This window comes from Ursus arctos, unplaced genomic scaffold (genome assembly GCF_023065955.2).
Source record: "Ursus arctos isolate Adak ecotype North America unplaced genomic scaffold, UrsArc2.0 scaffold_14, whole genome shotgun sequence".
Taxonomy (NCBI): domain Eukaryota; kingdom Metazoa; phylum Chordata; class Mammalia; order Carnivora; family Ursidae; genus Ursus; species Ursus arctos.
In genome coordinates this window covers 63,062,476-63,086,594 of record NW_026622808.1, presented here as the reverse complement: position 1 = coordinate 63,086,594, position 24,119 = coordinate 63,062,476, and the positions used below count along the sequence as shown (strand labels likewise).

Sequence of the window (24,119 nt, the reverse complement as noted above, 5' to 3'; positions counted from 1 at the left end):
CTGCTGCTTCCCCTGCTTGTGCTCTCCCCCCCGACAAATAAATAAAATGTTAAAAAAACAAATAAAAATAGAACTTCTCAAATACAGCTCATAAAGTCCCAGTACCTATAATATAGGACCCCAAAAGCATGATTAGCCCTGCATTGAAAAATAAATCAATCACCCATGGCAAGGTTTTCACAGAGCAAAGAAATTGATTTCACTCAGGAACTATTGTGTTAAAAAAAATTTTGCCAGCTGATCCCACGTTGACACGAACGTGTGGGTTTTTTGGAAAAAAATTAGAGAGATTCAACGATGACCACCTTTTACTCCCTTCCTATTGCTTCTGCATATTAGCTCACAAACAGGCATTTATAGAGCTCTTCTGTATGCAAGTCTTTGTGATCAAAACTACAGGAAGCCACAGTCCCAGCCTTTAAGGAGCTTATGCTGTGGTTGGAATTGGTCCTTTTGCAACAAAGCTTGTGCTTGGTGGAGGGTTTTCAGGTGGCTGTCTTGCTCTGTGGGCATTCTGGTATATTCAGACTGACACAAGCACAGATTATATCAGTATTCTTTCACATCAGCAAAAATGACAATTTATTGGATCCTTTAAACTGAAAGTTCAGAGGTAGAGTCTTGTTTAGGCTTCACTAGATCTAGACACAAATCCTGTTGTCAAGGCCTCAACTTTCCTCATGGTGGGCAAGATGGCTGCAGACAAGCCCAAGACTCCTGACATCCTAGCTTAGCAACCCCAGAGGAGCGAGGATCTGAGAGTGTGGTTGTTAGAAAGCTCCTGGGGAAGATTCTCGTTGGCTTGGCCTGGAATACATTTCTGTCTCTGACCCAGTCACTAGACACAAGGTGCTGGAGCACTTGGTCACACTGGGTCCCAGGACTGATGGACCATCCTGTATGACAATGTTAAGCAGGGGTCAGTCCCACCATATCTCATCTCCCGTTATCAGAAGGAGAAAGGGAGAAGTGAAAGGTGGTCATCATGGCTCATTTTTTTCTAGCAGGGCAGGTGGGCCAAGAAGGACCAAGCTAAGGAGAACTGGGTCTGCCTGCAAGTGGGAATGAGGGCCAGGGATGTAGATTCCTGCACAGACGGTGGGAAAGTGCATTGGACAGGCAGGTGGTGTCCTGCCAGAGGGCACACCCTCCTTTGTATCTTCTTTGTGTCCTGGACTCATTGCTCTCACAGCATTGCAATGGCTTCTTTCATCTGTGTGCCTGCATCTCATGCTAAGCCCTGCAGAAGCAGGCCACAGGAAGGCATGACAAGTGCCATCTCTGGAGTCTGCGACTGCTTAGCTGTGTAACCCAGGGCAAGTTGCTCCACCCTTCTGATCCTCCAGCCCTTGTCTATCAAGTGGGCATAATAATAATACCTACCTTCAAGGTTTCATTACATAATGTATGGAAGGGTCCTTGGACAGTATTCAGCACATGGAAAGTACTTCATAAATGCTAGCTGCAGTTGATAAAGCAGGGACTGTATCTCTTTCAGCTTTGGGTCTTTAGTACCTAGTTGAGGCTGGTATCTAATAAGTATTCAGTAAAAGCTTATGTAGATTGAACTGAAGCCAGGTGAGGAGTTGGCCACAGAGGTACAAGAGGAGGTAGTGCAGGCAGGAGGACAGGTACGGGGGCTCTGAGAACTCACAGCAGGCAGTGGTGTCAGGGGCCATGGGGGAGCCAGGAAGTTGGGTCTCGGGAGCCAGACTCTTCAGTGGCTCTCAAGTGTCAGGATAGGAGCAGGGCACTTGTTAAAAAGGCCCTCTCCCAGGTCCATCTTAGCACATCTGGGATTGCCGTCCTTGATGGGTGCCAGGGGATTCAGAGGGCCGCCCTCTGAGAGACCCTACAGACCCCACTGGTTTCTAGGTCACAAACTCAGATGCCTCCATGGGCCAGTGAGTGACGTGGACGGGTGAAGGGAGATGCTGGGCACCGTGGCCAACCAGAGAGCACAAGCCTCACCTAGAGGGGAGCCATACTCCAAGTAGGGACTTGGTATTGCCAGGTCTTCTAGTTTTTCAAGAGAAGCTGAAAATCAAGACTTGTAAAGGGAATTTCCTGATTTTTTAGATGCTGAAGAAACAAGTCAGATTTTTGAAAACACCGAAAGGCCAAATAAAACATGTCTGTGGGCCAGAGAAGAGCTGCCACTTGGAGTCCTTGGTCTAGAGCTGTGGCTCTCACCCAGGGTGGTTTTGCACCCCAGGGAACATTTGGCTGCATCTGAGATCATTTTCTTTGTCCCAGCTTGGGGTTGGGGTGGGGAATGCTACTGGCATCTAGTGGTTAGAGGCCCAGGATGCTGCTAACCTCCCTTCAATGCACATGCCACCGCTCCCACTGCAGAGTTATGTGGCCAGAAAGGAAGTTGAACTGGCATGAGTTGTGGACAGAAGAAAAAGGCAGGGCTGGAGATACCTGCCACCTGATTTTTACAGACTTATTTGGGTCAGAGAGACAGGGCTCTGCCCTTCAACCCTGAGGAGCCCCGGCTGCTGTGGCTGGGCCCTGTTTGGTCAGGTAGAATTTTCTACAGTGTGCACATTTCCTGTAGAAAAGCAGCCTGCCACCCCCAACCTCTACAGGCATGAAAGTCATGCTAGAAATGCAGGCAATGAGTGCTAATACATTGCCACTTGGGTCCCCAAGGGCTGGGTGTGATGGTCTGTTATATGTTATCAGGGTTTTGGCCTCCTGTTCCTGGTGGAATGTTTGGTTTGGGCTCCTCATTCAGTAGTTTCTGGAAGCGTAGTTGAGAGTATTTCCCTTCCCAACCATAACAAAATAAAATGTCCCTGAGTTCTGTGCAGTCCAGTAACGATTTGCTGAGGGCTCGCTCTGTGGCCAGCCCGTGCGTGGTGCTGCAGGGCGGGTAGGCAGGGACTCAGGCGGGTTCCCTCTGGAGACTTACCATCCCTCGGAGAAAACACAAGAACCAGACCTGCAGCCCTCCTCCTGCGGTCCACCCACCGCACAGCGGTGTCTTCATCTGTCTCAAGCACCGTTCTGGTCACTATTCTCTCCCACTCAGAAACCTTCTGTGGCTCCCAGCTCCACTCTAAATGAAGCCTGCACTCCATTAGCCTTGGTGATCTGACCCAGCCTCCATTTCAAGCTTACTTTCTGCTATTGTGTTGCTGTGAGCCTCTCTTTGCAAACCAAACTTTGCCCTAGGCCCGGTCTCTTGCCCTTACTCAGGCCGTGCACCCCGCCTAGAATGCCATCTCTGGCCATTCATGCAAAGTGAGATGGTCCTGGTGGTACTCCCCCCATCCTCTTCACCACTTCATCCCATATCACTTCATCTTTCACCCTCTATAGCTCTGTGTGTCTCCTGTCTTGTTTATGTTCTTGACACTTGACCTGCCAAACTTGGAGATTCTGAAGGGAAAAGCTAATTAAAAATTCAGCTTTATGTTTCTTTTCTGGGCAACTTGCTAGCTTTGTCTCTGGCATCCAGTGGGTGTCCACTCAGCCTGTGGTGCTGGCTCTTCATCTGTGCCTGGCCCGGTGCCGGGTGCTCCCATAAATGTCATCTCTCTGTATCTTCACAGGGACTCTGTGACACTTAGGACATCATCCTACTTTTACAGATAAAAAAACTGAGGCTAGAGGAACGTTCACTTCATTCATTCACAGACTCATTCAACAAACATATTTAATGAGCACCCACCATGCCACAGGCTCTGTGACATGCAGGGACATGGCAATGGGAAACCCAGGAAGCAGACTCTGAGACGGCCGAAATTAGTATCTAGCAGAATGGTGAGGGAGCATTCTTGGGGTGCACACCTTGGGAAGGAGCAGGGCGAAGTCAAGCCATGCTGCAGGCAGCCTTGCTAGAAATCTTGAACAGCTCTATGAGCAGTTCTAAAGGTGGAGCAACCCTTTAGAGCTGTCCCAACTGAGAGGGGAGAGGCAGACCTCTATGTCCCCCTCCCCCCACATTTGTCTTCAGCAGAACCTGTCAGTCCTTGGAGGGGATGTCACCTTGTCTACCGAGGCCATCCTTGAAGGGTGCTCTTGGCTGGGGGCAGTCGGCTGCTAGCCCTCCCAGCAGCTGGGATATCTGAGCATCTGCCATCAGAGAGAAAAATCTCTTTGTGCTCATGTGGCTTACGTTCAACTGGGGGAAACAAATGATCAATGAATTAACATGTAAACAAGCAAGATCATTATACTTCCTTTAATAAGTGCAAAGAAGGACGAAGTAGGTGCTTATTTTACACACAGGGAAGCTGAGATGTCCAAAGGTTTAATGGCTTAAAGCCCCACCTCCCATCCTGGTCTCTGGCTCCAAAATTCAGCCCTCTCTACTGTATAACCAGGCCTCTGCTAATCACATAGGACCTCAGAAGTCAAGCCTAAAGAGCTGGGTGTTGATCTTGTAGGGATTGAGGAGGCTCTGGAGGAAATAAAATACAAAATGACACTGGCACAGGCATGCAGAACTGGGGACCGGAGTTAGGGACTTAATTAAGGCACAGCTTTAGCAGTCTGGGTCCTGCAACGATGATGTGCTTGTTCTGGGACTGGTGGTCCCAGATGCTTAGGATGCTTTTGGCTGCAGGTAAAAGAAAACTGTAGCTTCAAGTCACTTAACCAGCAAAACCACAGAAGTGGAAGTTGACTGGGAGGCAGGCTCTGGGTTCAGTGGAACCAGTTTCTCAGCAGCTCATGAAGGAGCCAGATTTCTTTTGGTCTGCTACCCACGGTTGCTTCCTCTTTGGGTCCTAAAGGGCCTGCTGGTAGCAACTGGAGTGCTCGGTAGAAAAGCTAAAACCTTCCCTCAACCATCTAGGTCATTCTCTTTCATCCAGTTAAGTCACATGCTCAGCCCTGGACTAATAGTGCATACTAGAATAATCCTCCATCTCGAGTTGGGAGGGGGTCAGCTTCCGTGAAAGAACTCAGCTGGAGGAATCAATACAGAGCCAAATTCATGGCTCTTTTAAGAAGCAGAAAGGGTGCTGGGAATGGATATTGGGGAGGGAGTCAGCCTTACCTGCTACAGAGAACAAGATTGAGCAATTCGAGGGCAGGGCACAGTGACAGATCGGATTGAAGGGGAAGGACCAAAAAAAAAATTTTTTTTTTTTTTTTCAGAAATAACTCCGAGGTTTCCCATTGCCATGCTTGGGATGATATTATCTCATTGACCAAATTCAAGGGGATGGGGGAAATTTCAGGTTTGATTTTGGATAATTTGAGTTTGGTATGATGAGGAGACATTCGAACTGTATTGTTTTGCAATAGCCAGAGCTAAAGGTCTTTGAGCTGGGGCTCCAAGTACTTCAGGACAGAGCCCAGGAGAGGACTACCAAAATGGTGACATGGCTGCAGGTCCCTGAGAAGTACAAGCTGGAGTCAGGAGTGTGTGGGGAGCTGGCTGGGGCAGGGTCTGAGAAGGCAAGGCTGGTGGGAGTTTGAGAGGCAGGGCTCTCCTGACAGAGCTGCTTCTAAGAATTTATCAGACAGGGATCTCTGCTCATGTGCACAGTGACAGGGTACAAGGATGTTCACCACATCATTGTCTGAAATGTTAAGAGATTGGAGACAACCTAAATGTCCATTGCTATGGAGCTGTTTAATGAATTATGACACATCTGCTATATGGAACCAAGCAGCTGTTAAAAAAGGAGGATTCAGGGGCACCTGGGTGGCTCAGTCGGGGGTGCCTGGGTAGCTCAGTCATTAAGCGTCTGCCTTCGGCTCAGGTCATGATCCCAGGGTCCTGGGATGGAGCCCGGCATCGGGCTCCCTGCTCAGTGGGAAGCCTGCTTCTCCCTCTCCCACTCTGCCTGCTTGTGTTTCCTCTCTCGCTGTATCTCTCTCTGTCAAATAAATAAAATCTTAAAAAAAAAAAAAAAAAAAAGGAGGATGCAGGACCTCCATGGCTGCAAAGGAAAAATCTCAAAATATGTTTAGGTGGAAAAAAGCAAGATGAAAAGATGGGTATAGAATACTTCCATTGGTGTTAAATATATATATATATATATATATATATATATATACACTATCCGAGTGTGTGTTTGTATATTCATAGACGGTTTCTGGAAGGTATCAAAAGAAACTTCTAATAGCAGTTGCCTCTGGGTGAGATTCTGGGAGCTTGGGAGATGTACTTTTTACATTTTACCTTGCTGGCTGTTAGAGTTTCTTTAACCGTGTGCCTTCAATTACCTATCAAAAAAAGTTAGATCATAAAAATAAACGTATAAGAAACTGGGTGTTGCATGTCAGAGAGCTTGGTGAGACTGAGGACTGAGAGGAGGCTACTGGAGGGTGTCAGAGAGTTCAGAGTTCAGTCAGAGAGGCAAAAGTCAGGGAGAGGGACCACAGGGGAAACTGAGGCACAGACTGTCCACTTCCTTGTGAGAATCAGGAATAGAAGAAGATGGGCATAGCTGGTTGGGTTCATTGAACACCGCTGTAGGTGCACGGGATGCGACTGAAGGTCTCCCCGGGAGCTCTGCACAGGATTTTCTGCTTAGGCTCTGCTGTGGTTTGGGTCCCCTATCTTTAGCCACCAGAGCTGCAGGGAGGTCTAAGCGGATCTCTGGACTGCCCAGCACTTTGGCTACCTTTTAAGAGGCCTTCAGATGGCTGATTACTGGCAATTGCAGTACCAGAAACAGAGAAAGGCTATGAGGTAGGAAAAGGAGCCCAGGAAGGCATCATGTCTGGTCCTGAGCCTTCCTCCGCTATTGCTGAGTCTGGGGCCTCCTGAACTCTGTGGGGGAGGGAGGAAGGTTGGTCTCTGCCCATCAGTCGCTGGTCATGCTTGAGCTGAGGGAGCTGAAAGGCGAGCAGGATGACTTGGCTCTTAGGGAGTAGAGATCAGGGCTCCCGCTTTCTTTCTTTCTCTTTCTCTTTCTTTCTTTCTTTCTTTCTTTCTTTCTTCCTTCCTTCCTTCCTTCCTTCCTTTCTTTCTTTCTTTCTTTCTTTCTTTCTTTCTTTCTTTCTTTCTTTCTTTTTTTATTCAAGTATAATTAATGCACAGTGTTATGTTAGTTTAAGGTGTACGAAATAACGATTCAACAATTCTATATGTTCATCACAATAAGTGTACTCTTAATCCGCTTCACCTATTTCACCCATCCCTCAACCCCCTCCCCTCTGGCAACCACCAGTTTGTTCTTTGTATCTAAGAGTCTGTTTTGGGGGGGTTGTCTCTTTTTTCTTTGTTTGTTTTGTTTCTTAAATTCCACATATGAGTGAAATCATATGGTATTTGTCTTTCTCTGACTGACTCATTTCATTTGGCATAATACCCTCTAGGCCCCTCCACATTGTTGCAAATGGCAAGATTTCATTCTTTTTGATGGCTGAATAACATTCCATTGTACATGTATACCACATTTTCATCCATTCATGAGGGCACACTTGGACTACTTCCATATCTTGGCTATTGTAAATAATGTTGCAGCAAATATAGGGTTGCATACATCTTTTAGAATTAGTGGTTTCATTTTCTTTGGGTAAATACCCAGTAGTGGGATTATTGAACCATATGGTAGTTCTATTTTTAATTTTTTAAGGAGCCTCCATACTGCTTTCTACAGTGACTGCACCAGTTTGCATTCTCACCAACAATGCACGAGAGTTCCATTTTCGCTACATCCTTACTAAGACATGTTATTTCTTGTATTTTTGACTTGCAGGGCTCCCATTTTCAACATGGAAATGTCGCATGATAGTCCAGGCAAACAGGGAGAATATTAAACAACAACATAATGATAATATAGTAATAATAATAATAAGCCTTACGTAACAAAGAATTCTGGACTCTTCAGGCTGGGTGGGACCTGGAGATAATTTGTTCCTTGTTTTCTGAATTGTCTCTCTCAATATACTAAATGTGTAAGTCATTCCACGGAAAAAGGATTGAGATCACCTAAACTATATACTACAGCTCTCCTTAGAAAGTGCACATACATGAGGCTGTGAAAGTCTCTGAAAAGTCCTGTAGTAAGAAAACTTGTCTCCCTTGGTTCAGCTAGCTTTTCCCAAACACATTTGCTTACAGAAGCCTCTGCCTCTTTTTTTAGTGTAGCACTCAGTAGTGACCCCCAGACCAAGCTTTGGGAGGTGGTGCTCTAATGTAAGCTTCTTATTTTGTAGATGTGGTAAGTAAGGCTCCAAGGCCATATCGGCAGTCAGTGATGCCTTGGAGGCAACAACCTTGATCTCCTGCCTTGTGCTCCGCTAGGCTATCTGTTAACCTCTACTGTTCATGATGAATTGAGGTGCTAGATCATTATTCCCCAAACTGTGTTCTATGGAACCCCACTCTCATGAGGTGCTAATGAGCATTGAGCTAGGGACACATACTCTGGTCACATCAGCTTAGGATCCACCCACAGAATTTCAGAAAGATGAACAGATTGATTGGCTCTGGGCTTCTTAGGATCGTTAACATGGTGACGTCTGTACGAACGACCAAGGCGGGGAGGTATGAGGTTCCCCAACTTATTTGGCCAGAAAATTCCTTTTGCAAGGAAACTCTCCCTGTGGATTTGTTTCATGGATACAAGTTGAGTAATTCAAGTCTAGATCAATAAGGTTTATATTGATTTCTGTACCCATTCCCACCCCATCCCGAGTATTCCTGCCCTTTCTGTGTTGAAAACGAAATTGGTCAGTGCAACGAGTGACCTTCTCCCCCTCTGACATTTGTTCTTCCATATTCCAGAGCAAGGAGATTGGCCTGCAGATGCATGAGGAGCTCCTGAAGGTCACCAATGAGCTCTACACGGTAAGTCCTGCTCAGGCTTTGCTGCTGGGCTTGGGATCGGGTCCCCTTTCTTCAGCACCAGGAGCCAACGGGAGCCTAACCAGAGACCTGGGATGAGCCTAGGCATTTTTGCTGTGTTTTATGCCCGAATGGGGGGGGGGGGTCATCAACGTGGGATGTAATGGTTTACAACCCCGGCTTCTAATTCTGTATACCTGGGGTGGGGCCCTGGGCATGTTTAGTTTGTATACGTTCACAAGAGACCTACATGACCTGCCAGCGGTGGGAATGTGTTACCTACTAAAGCAGAAGACCCAAGGTGAAGGCGGGGACAGCATGGACACAAAACCTCCTGAGGCAGGACCGTGGGTTTGGGGTCAGATGCAATGGGCTGAAGTTGAGGTCTGCTCCCTACTAGTGATGGAAACTTAGGCAGATATGTAGCTCCTCTGGGTGAAAGCATTCTCCTCTGCAGAATGGAGCACTGTTCTGAGGAATCACATGAGGTGAAGGGGGTGAGCATGCCTCGTCATTTCCAAGGAATGATTTCAGAACATTACAGCTTGGCCCAGAACTGACCTTGCTACCTACATGGAGGCAAGGTCTAACTGAACTTGGAATGGGTATTAGAATCTGAGAGGGTCAGGGAATGCCGAATGCAGGCACATCAAGTTATGATGCAGGAATTTACTGATTGTGCCCTGAGGGCCCTTGGGTTTCTTTATGGAGGAATGTGGTGAGCCTCAGGGACAACCTAGGGGAGTGGGGTGAAGGAGCCCCTGCAGGGAGAGCTCCAGACCCTTCACCCCCAAAGACAGTCAGGGTAGAATAAAGCTGTTGTATTTGAAATATGTCGGGGCTCCTTATAGAGTTTCTCATTAAAAGTGGGGATTCTGCTGCTAAAATTATATTAGAGGAAGGGAAAGAACAGCAGGCTGTGAGAAGACCCCTCTCTTTGGTGTTATGATCTTTCTGTAGTCACGTCCTGTGTGGCCAGCAGGTAGTGGCCCTCTCAGGGGCCGAGAGCTTTTGTCCAAGAGCCTGGATCTCAGGTTGGAATTCCTGTCTCAGATTCTAACCAGCAATGGGACTTCTCTGGGCCTCAGTCTCCCACTCAGTAAAATGGGAGCGATAGTTCCTAGAGGTTAATCTGTAAGAGCTGAAACTCACATTTCAATTATTTCAAGTTAAGGAGTACAGCCTGAGCCCTGGACAGTTTTTAGCTGGGCCATTGCTTAGGAGAAAGGAAGAACTGCTGCTTCTCAAGCGACTGAGTCAGCTGGACATTGTGGGGGACAGTCGCCTAGCAGTTGAAAGCACAGACCCTAAAGCTAGAGACCTGGGCTCAAATTCAGTTGTTAAACAGAAATCATAGCACCTACTTCTTGCAGACCCTATGGGAGCTGAAGGAGACCAGATAGGTAAAGCATGCGTAGAAAAAAGAACAAGAAGGCGCGGTGTATCAGAAGTTCTTGTACTACCATCAGCATGATTTCTGCCTCTCTGGCGAGTGTGTAACCAGCTGTTGTGCCTTCCTAGTGGGGGAAGGGTGGTAATAAACATGCAAAGCTGGTCCCCAGATGTGCCTACCTTACTCAGAATTCTGCAGACCACTTGGCCAGACCAGGGTTCCCCAGTCTAGGTCCTTCTTATCTTCCTCAGGCACGGCCTTGAATGGATCACTTTCCTCTGTGACATTTCAACACCTGGGTCCCAGTGCCAGGGACCCCCTGCCAAGCCACTCCCACCCAGGAGTCTAACCTTTCCTCTGGGTTCCAGCTGGGCTCCTCTCCTCCACGCCCTCTGTACACCCCGAGTACTGCCCTGCTCTGCTCCTTTCCCCCAGCTGCTTACAATCGCCCTCTTTCCTTCTCTGCTTGTGTGTGTCATACTAATTTTCCAAACCCAGACCAAACTCCACCTTTGGAAAGCTATTCCTTCCGGGCTTTGAATTCTTACAGCAGTTTAAAAAAACCTGTCATGTTATCCTCATGTCCCCAGTTGGCGGGTAATGTCCCGAGAGCCAGATCTTCGTCAGTAACATGGCACTTAATGCCCAGAGAATCAGTTTGAACCCAGTGTGTGGCCTCTGGTGGGTCACTTCCCCCCTCAGTCTCACCTGTGATCAACAGATCTGGCAGTCTGTAAACTGGATGAAGCCCAGCACGCTGCCCCAAATCCAGCTGTGCTCCACGCACACTGGCCTCTGCTGGCCATGGGGCAGGGCAGCTGGAGAGAAACGCTGCTTGTGTCAAATGCTCAGACCAGGCCAGCTGCCTGGGGAGGAAGGGCCAGCACCTCCCTAGTTCTCTCCTAGAGCCACTTGTGGAGGAATGGAACCTCAGAGGGCCAGCAGTACACCCCCCAAGTCATTTATTGACTGCACACGGGGTCTTCAGTGGTTGCCCAGAAATCATTTATATTCGAGCATTTGGGGCTGCCTGCTGCGGACCCAGTGCTGCAAGAGGTCCCGCGGCGGGCTGTGAATGTGTCAAGAGTTCATCTTTGAAGTATCTTGTACGTCCCCAGTGTTCCCAGGGTGCTTGCTGAAGCAGAGGAGGGAGGGATGTATGAATAAATGAAAGAAAGTTCTGCTCGAGTTTCGAATCCGGGTGGGGAGACGAGTAAAGTAAGTGAACTGGTGATAGAGCAGTCCAAGACAGAGCGTGCTACGTGCTGGATACGTGGACTCCAAGGAGGGCACCAACCCCATGAACCCTGTGAGGGCCGCCCCGTGTTCTCCGTATGGGCCCAGAGCTGACGGCCGTGCTGGCACATAGTAGGCGAGCCACACCTATTCACTGAGTGAAGAAACGGGAGGGAGAGTATGTGCATGTAAGAAAGACCGAGGCTTCAGAAAAGTGCTGGGTCCAGGTGGGCTGCTGCCATCAAGGGTGAGTTTGAACTCGGTGCCTTTGGAGGGGTCAGAATGAAAGAAGCAGAGGGGAAGAGAGGCGGAGAAAGCGAATTCTCAGCAGGGGTGGCAGGGTAGGATGCCAGCGGAACAAACGGATTACAGACCGATCTGGGTTTGAAGTCTCGCTGCACCACCTACCAGCTTGGCCAAGCCAGTTAACATCTTTGGACCAGACGCCAAAACAAGGGTAGTAACTGCTGCGGCCACTTCGTGAGCGCTCTCACACTGTAGTGGGTGCTTCCCGTGTGCTATATACTTAACACATTTTACCGATAAACTGGGACACGCGGACGCACCTTGCTTAAGGCCTTTGTAGCAGTTTTCAGTAGCTGCACAACAAACTATGTCGAAACTCAGGGACTTAAAACAACCACCATTTCATTGGCTCATGATTTTGTAGGTCGGCAGTTTGGGCCAAGTTCAGGTAGGACCACTGACACGACTGCACTTTTCTGGCCAATTCAAAAAAGAGCCCCAAGTGGGAAACGCCCAGCGTATCAGCACCTTCCAAGCCTCTGCTTGTTTCCTACTTGCACATGGGCTATTGGCCAAAGCAAGTCACACAGCCAAGTCCATGGCGGAGGCACAGAGACTAAACATCACCTCTAGATGGGAATTATGTGCCAAGCCACCCAGCTGCTACTGGCACCGTGGAGCCCAAATCCCATGCTTCGTTAGTAGGCATTTCTTTCCAGCACTTTCTAGTGACCAGGCCTGGTTGCACAGCTTCCCCTCCTCTCCCAGCCCTGGAGTCATGACCCCCACTGATGGAGGAACAAATGATGTTGAGAAGATTATCCAGGAAGCCTCACTTTTGTTCTCGTGATGTTTTCTAGAGGAGGGGACGTGGTCAGGGGATACAACTGAGCTCGGCGATGATAGAGATAAATGCTAAGGCCATCTGTCACCCACTTTAGGGAAAAGGCTTATCTCCATCTGAGACCAGGGTGCAGAGGAGACTGCAGGGCTGGCCATTTTGTTCATTCATTCATTCGTTCGGTCATTTATTCATTCACTCAAGAAGCCTTCCCTCTGTCTTCATTGCCTTGAGGTGCCCTCCTTTCTGAAACATGCCAGCATGTGTGCAAACACAGGTGCATGTGTGAGCATGTGTGTACACCCCCCCCAACATACATACCCCACCTCCCCTGTTTTTCCCCGAACTCTCATCAGTCAGCCTGACACAATATAGCCCTCGATAATCATATGTCGGCCTGGAGGAGAAAAGGGCAGAAGTTGAGAGTGTGGGCCAACATGCTAATCCTTCCAGAAGAACCAAAAACAGAACAAACAGACAATGAAAAACCCCACTGTGTTTTCATCATTTAGCTAAAAATATGTTCAGATTTTCAGTATAGTCCTAGATCATGAAATGTATCTGTCATGTTTTGAAGCGACAAATGCTGCAGCATCCCCCGGGGTGGCCCTTTCTTTGTGCTCAGGTGCTGTGCTCCAGGCAGGGCTGCCTGCCTTCCAGGCCCCCAGCTGCTGAAGAGGCCCCCGAGACTTGGCTCAGGGTGATGTGGAGGGGGCCTGAGGAACGTCCACACCCAGCCACAACTAGTGACAGGTGGACACTGATTGGAGTTGCGAATGGACACTATTTTCCACTTGCTCAGGCTTTGATTTGATTTTGCACTGGGCTCAGGGGTATGAAATCAAATCTGAACCCCCAGGCAAATATTTGTGAAGGCATCTCCTTTCTGATGTCCACCCTCAGGGATGCAGGTGGTGAAGAGAGCTTGAGACTAGGAGCCTAGCCACCTGGGTTCTGTCTCCAGCTCCATCCCAGGCTCTCCAGGAATCTTCCTGGAATGACGCCTCCATGTCTGTCACCATTCATGGTTCCATCATGTCACTGCGCCTTCTCTCCTTTATTTGATATTTTTCTTTAAATTGACTCACTTAAAAAAAAAATCTCCCTGTCCTAATGAATTAGTGGGAAAGCAGCCTTGTGCATTGGGAAGAGCACAGGTTCTGGAGTCATCTGGGCCAGGTTCAAGGCCCTGTCCCTTGTCAAACCCTCTGACTATGGGGATGTTACCAACTCATCTCTGGATCATTCTGAGAAGAGTGAGTGGCAGAGAGCAGAGCATGATACCTGGCAAACACCAGTGCTAAATCAGTGCATATTTATGAAAGAGGGGAGCATAAATATTTTTCCTACGTACTTCTGCATCTTTCCTCTCTCTTCCATCCTCCATTGTCGGGCCGGTCGGAGCCCAGAGATTGTTTTGCCTGAAAAAGGGCAATCACCCACTGACCATTCTCCCATACCCAAGGCTTGCTGTCTATTATGCATACTCCATACTCCAGCCAGAGGGACTTTCCTCTTCAAAAAATTTAGAAATGGATACATGCACTTGGTAAAAAACAATGATTAAACAGTACAGAGTTACACAGTGAGAAGTAGGTCTCCTGTTGCCCGAGTGCCCCTTACTCCATATAACCTCGATTCCTGGTTTCTAGTTCTGCAGTACCTTCTCACAGAGATGTCTGATTCATCAACAGGCACACATGTATGGATGCATCTGCCCACCCCTGTTTTTATGCAGGTGGTGACAGTGGGACCTACAGTTCTGCATCTTGCTCTTGTAGTTATATTTTGGAGATTGGTTCATATTCCTGATAATTACAGTCTCCCCTTTTATATGATGCTTATCATGTGCTGGGCACTGGGCTAAATGCTTTACGTATCTTAATTCATTTCATCCTCATCATGACCCATTGAGGTGGATGATAGTATTACCACCCTATTTTAGAGGTGAGGGATCTGAGGCACAGAGAAGTCAGGTAGCCAGCCCAAGGTCACCTGGCTGGGGAGTGGCAGAGCCAGCTCCTAGTCTACTCCCCCAAGTTACTTATATAAATACATTCAACTATTTCTATATATATATATAAGTCCAACATACATTTGTTTTGGAAGGATATGATCTTTCACATTAGCAGACGACAAAAAACTTGGTGTAAACAGAAGGGTTCTGGTTAAATGAAGGTACAACAGTGTTCATTCTTGCTGGTGCCTGCAAAGCAGCAGGAGAGGCATTAGACATGTGAGCACTGAGCTGAGTTTTTCCTCCTGATAGAACTGAAGAGAACTGGAAGGGTTAATGCCACATCTGTAACACCTAAAAATCATCTTGCTGACACAGGTGGTTCCCATCTCACACTTTGGGAAACACTGACCCAGCGCAAGTTAGCTGGACTCTGGTCCTTGATTTCACACATCTGTGGCATGAAGGCACGAGACTAGAGGAGCTTCGAGCTCCTCTCCAGCTTTTATCTTCATGTCATGTTGCCCTCAGGCATGCCCTCATCTCCAACTCAGGGTGAGGCAAGGCGGGCCCTGCCCAACCATCACAGCCTGCTGGCCACGGTGCGGCCCAGGTTCATCTAGGGATGGAAGTGGTCCTAAGAACAGAGACGAGGTTTCCCTCCAGACAACCTCCTCACCTCTCCCAGCTCTCCCTCTCGGACATTCGTTCACTTGCTCAGCATGTGTTTGCTGATCCTCCACTGTGTCCAGAGGATGGGACGTGGCTGCACCATGTGACAAGTGTCCTTGTGGGGATATGGACAATGGGAGGTGGGGTGGGGAGAGGAAGTCCACCTGGGCATCAGGAAGGCCACAGAGAAGAGGGGGCATTTGATTGGATCTAAGGACACTGGATTTCCCTGGGCCGGAGGGAGGCTGGGGGAGCAGTACTGAAGGCAGCAGCGAAGCAGGAAGCTGGGATATGGGGCCAGCAGCCCTGCTCAGTCAGGCGGTACTGTCTGTGTGTGAGTTGGGCATGAAGGTGGGCCAGTTGGGCCCAGGACTGAGGTGGGCAATGGGGAGGCTAGCAGAGACTCCTTCAATAGCGGGGGACGGGAATCCATCCACACAAGCTGGCGGGAGTGAAAAATCAGTGTACTGAATCTCAGAGGTTCATACACTTGTTTGGCTGTCTCCCCAGTAGGGTGTGTGTTCTGTGAGGCACGCACACCCTGTTTTCCATGGAGTAGTATTGCCAGCACCTGGCATCATACCTGGCATATCACAGACTGCTCGGTAGATACCTAATGATCGAGGTGTAGCTGTTCTCCCCACACCTTCTATAGACTCATCAGATCAAAGGCAGGAGACCACACCTCCTCCATTTTAAACTATTCCCTCCCTTACTTTTCCTCCTTCCTTTCTCTGTCTCCCTGTCCTCCTTCCCTCTTTCCTTCCATCGGTCCGACTGTCCATCCATCCATCCATCCATCCATCCATCCGTATGCTTTCCTCTGTGATGTCTCCATGATCAGGTAGGCTTCTCCCACGGGGTGACAAAGATGGTCCCTCACTGCAAGCTCACTTTTTATCAGCTCACTGCCTCCTGGTGGAAAATTAATATACCCTTCCCAGAATTTCCAGCAAAGCCTCCGGCTGTCTCTGATTGGCCTGGCTGGGATCATGGGCTCCAATCACTGTGGTCAGGTTAACATAATGTTTACTGACTGGCCAGGCCTGTGTTTCATGCCTGCCCCGGGGATTGGAGGGAGGTGTCACTTTCCCATGAGCCACTGGGACTAGAATGCTGGAGGGGAATTTTGGGATTTCCTCAAAGAAAATCAGGAAGGTGTTCCAGAAGAGGGAGGACTGGATGATCCTAGGCAGAGAAAAACAACAGGTGTCCACTGAGGGGGAGTATTTGGGGGAGAATATGGAGATAACTCCATTGGCTGGTACTCAAGCAAACACCTGATACACTTCTACCTGTAAGCTGTTCCTCAAACCTGTTTGACTCCTGCTTTTTCTGGGTTTAGTGCTCACACTGCTCCCTTTTTCTGGAATAGTCTACTGCCGCTCCTGCCCTGTTCACCCAAGTAATAGCTACTCTTCCTTCAAGGTTCAGTTTATTTATTTTTAATTTTTCAAGGATTTTATGTATTTATTAGAGAGAGAGAGCGAGCATGCACAAGCAGGGAGGAGGGGCAGAGGGAGAGGGAGAAGCAGACTCCCTGCTGAGCAGGGAGCCTCCTGTGGGGGGTGGGGCTCCATCCCAGGACCCCAGGATCATGACCTGAGCCAAAGCAGACGCTCAACCAACTCAGCCACCCAGGTGTCCCCCTTCAAGGTTCACTTTAGATGACATTTCCTCCAGAAAGCCATCCTTTAGCACCCTAGATTTCCCTTATCATAGCACTTATTACACCATGTGATAATAGCTTGTAAACTTGTCCATGTCCCTTCTAGTGATTGTATTCTGTGATGGTGGAGACCCTGTCTGTCTTTCACATTATAGTATTTCCTAGTATAGTACCTAGCACATAATGAGCTGTTCAATAAATATTTAATGATCAAAGGTGTAGCTGTCTCCCTACCTACAAATGTATTCACCAGGGTCAAAGCAGTAGAACTGTATCTCCCCCACTTTATTCTCCCTCCTCTCTTTCCTCTGTTATTTCCATCTATCCATCCATCCAGTCCATCCACCCACCTGTCCATTCAACCATCTCCCTAACTGTCCATCCTTCCATCCATCCCTCCTTCCACCTACACACCCAGCCAGCCGTCATTCATTCATTCATTCATTCATGCAAATATATACTACTTGCTGGGTACCACTGTCCGTTTTAGTACAGGGAATATGGTCATGAACAAGGTCCTGGCCCTCTGGACTTTGTACTATAGTTGCACTGAGATAGTGTGTGGACATGTAAAACGAGTAAATAAGATAGCAATTATAAGTTCTAGAGAGAACGTAGGTCATGCAGAGTATGGGTGGTCATACTGAAATTTGGGAACTCGCTTTTCCTTCAAGTGTGTCTTTGGTATGTACTGGCCCAGGACTTCACTCATGCACAGCTCTTGGATGGCTCAGAGACAGCTGTGCCTGTGGGGTAGAGAAGTGTGTGTGAACTTCATTGTTGAGAACCTATTGTCGAACAACAAATTCTTATCTTGCCCCAGCATGTCCCTTTTTTTTGATGCTGTCAACTTCTATATTTCCTTTGGCTTCTTTTGCATTTAAACGAGGGTCTGAAGGACTATGCATATATCATTTTCTTGTTTTCATGATCTGAGGATTTGGGAAGATGCAGAAAGCAAAGTGTATGTAGCAAAAGGCAGCGTGATTACTATAAACAGCAGTGTTTATAGACAGAAGTCCTAGCTATCTGGTTTGCTGTGTGATTTTGTACAATTCACTTGCCATTTCTGAGCCTCAGTTTCTTTCAATGATGGGTTAATACACCAAGATTTCTGGAGAGCCTTTTGAGAATGTCCATTCAACCATGAAACTGATCTGTGTCCAAGAACAGTGGTCTCAATTTATATGTCCCTACAGGGTCTTTCTCAGCCTGTGCTAGGCTTGTTCCAAGGGGCCTCCCTGATAGGGTCTGGAGGATTGGAATGGGAATTAAGCCAGGCATTAAGCCAGGTGGGTGCCTCTGAGGAGTTCTTCACAGGTGCCAAGTTGAAGGCTAGGACTCAGTGCCTTGGCCTCAGCCGAACTCTTGCATCCACCTCTGCTCCCTTCCCAGCCACACTGCTGTCAACCAGTCACTTTATATAGTCACAACTTTCCTGTCCACCCTCATTCTGGTCTCCACCAGGCAGCATAGAGAGGATAAGCTGCTGCCACAGTCACCCAGCAAGTTTGGGGGGAGGATTGAGTCTCAAAACCAGATCTCCTGAGTCCCCGTTGGGTAGAGGATCCCTTCATCCCTATTTTGTGGTTTCTGCATCTGTAAAGCAGCGATCATGTAGGGTCTACCTCCTAGGGTTTTTGTGAGAAATGAAAGAGTTAATATAAGTAAAGTGCTTAGAACAAGGCTGGGCATGTAGTAAGTGCTCAGTCAATGTTCGCTGGGATCACCATTATCGGTATCATATTGCCTCCCAGGGTTGGGGTAAAGATTAATTGAAATGCTCCTTGGGGATAATTAAAAAAAGAGGTTTGCAAACTCTGAAGTAATTGATAAGTTTAAATATTATTTAACACATCCTGGACTGTCAATATTGAACAGACTGTTCTAAGCTATTGAGCTAAGGACCTTTCATGCTAAAGCCCATGTTTCAGGTAATTAAATAAAGGAAACGTCTAGAGGATTCTGGATCTAGTTAGACTCATTTCTGAGAGGTCCCCAGGTAAACTTTTCTGTGGCAGCTGTCTGACATAAATCACCCCGGGCAATCAAGTTCATTGTTATTCTTAGGGTCAGGAATTACCAATTGGATCACCGAGAGTTTGGCCCCAGGGTCCTCTGGCTATGTTCGCCCAAGCATGGGACTTTTGCAACCCAGTTCAGAGAATGTACTGGGAAGCTTGGTTTGTTGCAGAGCAGGAAGAGTACTCTGTGGTTGAAGTGGAAAACTAGGCGAAGGGAAATGTGGGAGGCTGAGAACACCCAGCTGGGATGCTGACCTTGAGTGAATAGATGGATAGATGCATGGATGATTGGACAGGAAGATCTAATTGCAGATAGAAATGCTCTCTCTTCCTCTGAACTGCTCAACACAGATGATAGATTAGTGGTGAGATAAGCAGACTTCAGCAGCTGAAACAGGAAAAGTGGCTTTAGCAGGAATCATTGAACCCAGAAAGGGGTGAGTCCAGCAATGAACACCAGCAGCATGGTAGAGAAGCAAAGAAACCGGTGGTGCCTGTGAATGTAGAGGAAAAGAGAAAAGCTTTGAGAATGGAAAGGCAGGGGCCTGAAAGACAGATTTCAGCAGGCATTCCCAAGTCTTAGCCACGTGACATTGCGGGAGCCCTGGCATAAAGATGGTGGAAAAATTGGTAAGTGCTTTGGTTACCTATAAGCCTGCAGTCATTCCTTTTGGCCACTAGGTGTCAAGAACACATTGATCTGGCACACTTTGGTCCACTGAGTTTGGAAATAAGCTTAGTGGAGCTGGCATAAGGAGTGGATGAAATCATGGAGAATGGTATCTCTAGAGGCTTTAGGGCAACTAGAAAATTCAACCATGGGTGGAACACAGAGAAGGGGTCTTCCACCAATGAAGAAAAGTTGATTGCATTTTTTATTCATTTATTGTTTTAAAATTTGGGAAGGTTTTCAAGATGAAAGAGGAAAGAGAAATATGGTATAGAATAAAATTTTGCATATTAGATAATGTTCTTTAGAGTTTGTAAGCATTTTCCTGAAGTCAGGTGAGTAAATTCAAGGTGCTCAAACCCTCAGCCCAAATCAGGGGTGATGATGATGGTGGTGGTGGTTTTAGCAGCTGATGTCTAAGTGGCTCTTACTATGTGGCAGGTGTTATTCTCAGCACTTTATCTAAATGAACTCATTTTGTCTTCATAACAAATCTATGAGGTAGGTGCCATGGTTATCCCCATTTTACAGATGAGGAAGCAGAGGTCAGAGAGGTTCTGTGACTTGCCCAAGGTCACACGGCTGGTAAGTGGCACCATGAGGATTCAGCCCAGACATTGGTACCAGAGTTCATACTCTACGATACCTACCATGTTCTACAACAGATGCTCCCCCCCCCATTAACTCCTGGCCTACTTTCTGTGAAACAGATCAGTGCTGTGATTTAATGATAAAAGTTACTGAATAATTCTTCATTGTAATAAACTCACTTCACAGGACTTCATACGAGAATGAATAAGGTTATAATGCTGGCCGGGAATTCGTTCCAAGTTCCCTGACTTAAAGGGCCCCATTAGGCAGGAGCATATCCCAGCCCCACGTAGAAGCGTCTGCTCTATTAGCTGCTGTAATTAGCCAAACAACAGGAAAAGTGAACAAACAAGGCTCAGGAGCCATGGAATCCAGAAATTTCTCGTGTTTCTTAGCACAGAAGGATAGTCATAAACTTGATACTGCACAGGAAAAGTGTACTCCTGGTTGGGGACTGGGAGATAGAGTCCTGTTGGTATGGGACTGCCCAGCTTGCTCTAAGGCTGCCCAAACTGTTCATACCTGCTGAGAAAATGGTATTGAATTACGGAAAGAGTATGATATGGTGGATTAAAAGTCAGAGACCAGATTTCTGATTTGGTTAAATGTACTTTTCTTATGCCACCCTCCGCTCCACTCTTAGGTATTTACCTGAGAGAAATGAAAACATATGTCCACACAAAGAATTACACATGAAACATTTTTAGCAACTTTATTCATAATAGACCAAAACTGTGAACAACCCAAGTAACTATATAACATATGAATAAAAACACAAATAGTGATGTAGATATACAATGCAATACTACTCAGCAATTAAAAACTGATACAACATGGGAGAAAAATTATGCTGAAGGAAAGAGGGCAGACCCCAAAGAATTTATATGCTTTGGTTCCATGTATATGAAGTTCTAGAACACATAAAACTCAACTGCAGCGACAGAAAGCCCGGATGATTGTCTGGGGCTGGGGAAGGGGGTAGGGATCTTTGTGCTGTCGTGGAAGTATTCTGTAGCTTGATTGTGGTGTTGGCCCCAAGGATGCAGAGTTTGGAGATTACACTGATGATATTGTACAATCGTGGATAAGCCACTTTGCCCTTCTGGACCTCAGTTTCCCCATTTGTACAATTTGGTGGTTGGATTAGATGATGTCTAGGATTTCTTCTGTCTCAAAAACTCCCTTGTTTTAACAATATCTGACTTTTACTATGGGAGTAGAAGAGCAAAGTGTGGTTGCTATGTGGGAATTCATTGTATAGCCAAGGATGAGTTTATTTCAGAAAGCATAGACTAGCGATTAGTATATCCAGTAATACTCCTTTTGGGGACAGAGCCATTTGCAGGCCAATAAGGAAAGAGCTGAGAAAACGATTTGCATGTTCCCTTGGAAGTTCCATGAGTACCCGAGGAGGGGCCTTCCCAGTGGCCCTGGGAGGAGGAGGAGGAGAGGGACAAAAGTCATGGCTGGCAGGGCCAAAAAGGGCAGCCGAGGGAGGGCCAAGTATGATTTATCACCTCTGAGACCCCCAAATGCATGGGGGCTTTTAAATGTACTCACCCATTCCTGGCATTCAGTAAGGACTTCATGATGTTGCTGAGGATGATAATGGCAGCGAAGCCGCTGCCGCCACTCATCTTCATTTCCAGTCCGCAGAGCTTGCGTGAAAGGAGAGCACCGTGGGGAGCTCGGAGTGTGTGGGGGGAAGAGGGCAGGGTGCAGCTTACTGGAACGCAGAACCTGAAGGGGGCTGGGAGCAACAAGGCCATATGCCAGGCGGGCAGGCTGCTGATTTCCTGCCCGTGTGTGTCCCCAGGTCATGAAAACCTACCACATGTACCATGCGGAGAGCATCAGTGCAGAAAGCAAGCTGAAGGAGGCTGAGAAGCAGGAGGAGAAGCAGTTCAACAAGTCGGGAGACCTCAGCATGAACCTGCTCCGGCACGAGGACCGGCCCCAGCGCCGCAGCTCTGTGAAGAAGATTGAGAAGATGAAGGAGAAGGTGAGTTAGGGCCAAGGAGGAATCGAGGGCTGGAGAGGAAGTGGGGGGCATGCTTCCTGCTGACAGCCTTGGCTTTCCCCTCTGCACCCTGCGGGGTGTGGGATAGAAGCGTGGTGCCAGCATGCGCACTCTTGGAGGTCAGCGTCACGGAGACGGCAGGGCTGGCCATGCCTCGCCAGCACTTGTCAGGCCTGTCCTTGTGCCAGGATCAACAGGCAGGGAAAGCGCTCAGTTGACAAGAGAGCTGAACTGTGACAAGATTCACCGCAGCCAGCACATTCTCGGATGGGCAGGGATCACCAGGCATTTGTGGGGGCGGGGCTTGCTCAGGAGGCCATTTTGGCGGCTGGAGGGCTGGTTAGGGTTGAGCGTGTCCCAGGAAGAGGAAGCTGCCCTGGCTACCAAACAGCACCTGGGAACCCGATAAAGAACCTATTCCAGAATGCTGCTGGCCAGCCAAAGACGGGAGACTGAGGATCCCCCTGTCCTGGTGCTGGACCAGTGCTTTAGTAGGGCACAGTGAAATGAGTGCTAGTTTTGGAGTCACACAGTCTGGGTTTTGAAAGTGCCACATTTATAGTCCTTCTCTGAGACTCGGTTTTAAAATCTGACAGTGATGGCAAATGACTCTTCTCTCTCAGGTTAACTCCGCTAGATTGGTGGTCGCTGCCCAGAGCTCTGTGTGCAAGACTGTGACGCCCGCCTCTGGGCAGTAGTTAAAAACAGTGCTGTGATCACTTCATGATGTCTGCGATGGCCAGGGAATTTAGACGGCAGTGCACGTGCTTTTGTTATCCTAGACTAGGTTACTTCTAAGGTTTCTTTGTAAAAGCTATTATTTTCTTGTTGAATTCCCTACATTTATTCATTCCATGCAGTCAGTAAACATTTCCTGAGCTCTTTCCATGTGCCAGACTTTGCACCCGATATTTATTTGGGCTTCTCTGCATCTCATTCTATGTCTACATGATCCTGTAGCTCTTAAAAATGATAGGAGATTGAGGGGCAACAAAATTCACTAGGGCCTGGGCGAGCTGGAAAAGTAGCCATAGGCAAATAAAATAACGTTCCAGGGTTATTTCCAAAGGCAAAGAAAAGTATGCTCCCAATAATTAGGCAGAGACCCAATTAAAAAAAGGGGAAAGAATTTGAATAGACATTTCTCTGAAGAACTTACATGAGTAGCTAAGGAGCACACGAAAAGATGCTCAGCATCATTAGTCATTAAGGAAATAGAAATCCAAACCCCAGTGAGATACTACCTCACACGCACTAGGCTGGCTAAGACAAAAAAGGTGTCAGTCACAAGTGTTAGTGGGGTTGCAGAGGAATTGGCACCTTTATACATTGCTGGAGGGAAGATAAAATGGTTCAGCCACTTTGGAAAACAATTTGTCGATTCCTTAAAATGTTAAACATGAAGTTATCCTACGACTCAACAATTCTACTCATAGGTGTCCACCCAGAGAAATGAAAACACACATCCACACAAAAACCTGCACATGAATGTTCCTAGCAGCATTATTCTTAATAGCCAAAGGTAGAAACAATCCAAATGTCCATCTGTATGAATAAAGTGTGGTTTAGCCATGTGATGGAATATTATTCAGCCAGGAAAACGAGTGAAGTACTGATACATACAACACAATATGTTGTAAGTGAAAACAGTATGTTAAGTGAAAGAAACCAGTCACATTATTGTATGATTCTATTTATATGGAATGTCCAGAATAGACAAATACATAGAGACAGAAAGATTATTGGTTGCCAGGAGCTGGGGCAGAGGAGAATGGAGAGTAGGGGTTTCTTTTTGGGTTGATGAAAATATTCTAAATTTAAATAGTGGTGATCGCTGTACAACTCTGTGAATATACAATCAATCAATCAATCAATCAATAAAATAATACAGGCAGGCAGGGAATTACAAAACTACAACATGGGGGATCAATAGAGGGGAAGAGAGACCATTGACTGGGAGGTCTGAAGACTAAGTTTAGTTCAGAGTTATATGCTAATTAGCCATTTGGCTTTTGGACAAGCCACTTTTTTTTAAA

At 47.3% G+C, this 24,119-nt stretch overlaps 1 protein-coding gene across 1 annotated transcript in view; it reads left to right on the top strand.

Annotated features, from left to right (window-relative positions):
* Positions 1–24,119, top strand: part of SRGAP3 (SLIT-ROBO Rho GTPase activating protein 3) — a 243,204-nt gene that overhangs the window by 151,273 nt on the left and 67,812 nt on the right. The window contains exons 4-5 of the mRNA XM_026501279.4: positions 8,705–8,767; positions 21,880–22,065. Coding sequence (XP_026357064.1) covers positions 8,705–8,767; positions 21,880–22,065 — 249 coding nt within the window. The remainder of the gene's footprint in view (positions 1–8,704; positions 8,768–21,879; positions 22,066–24,119) is intronic.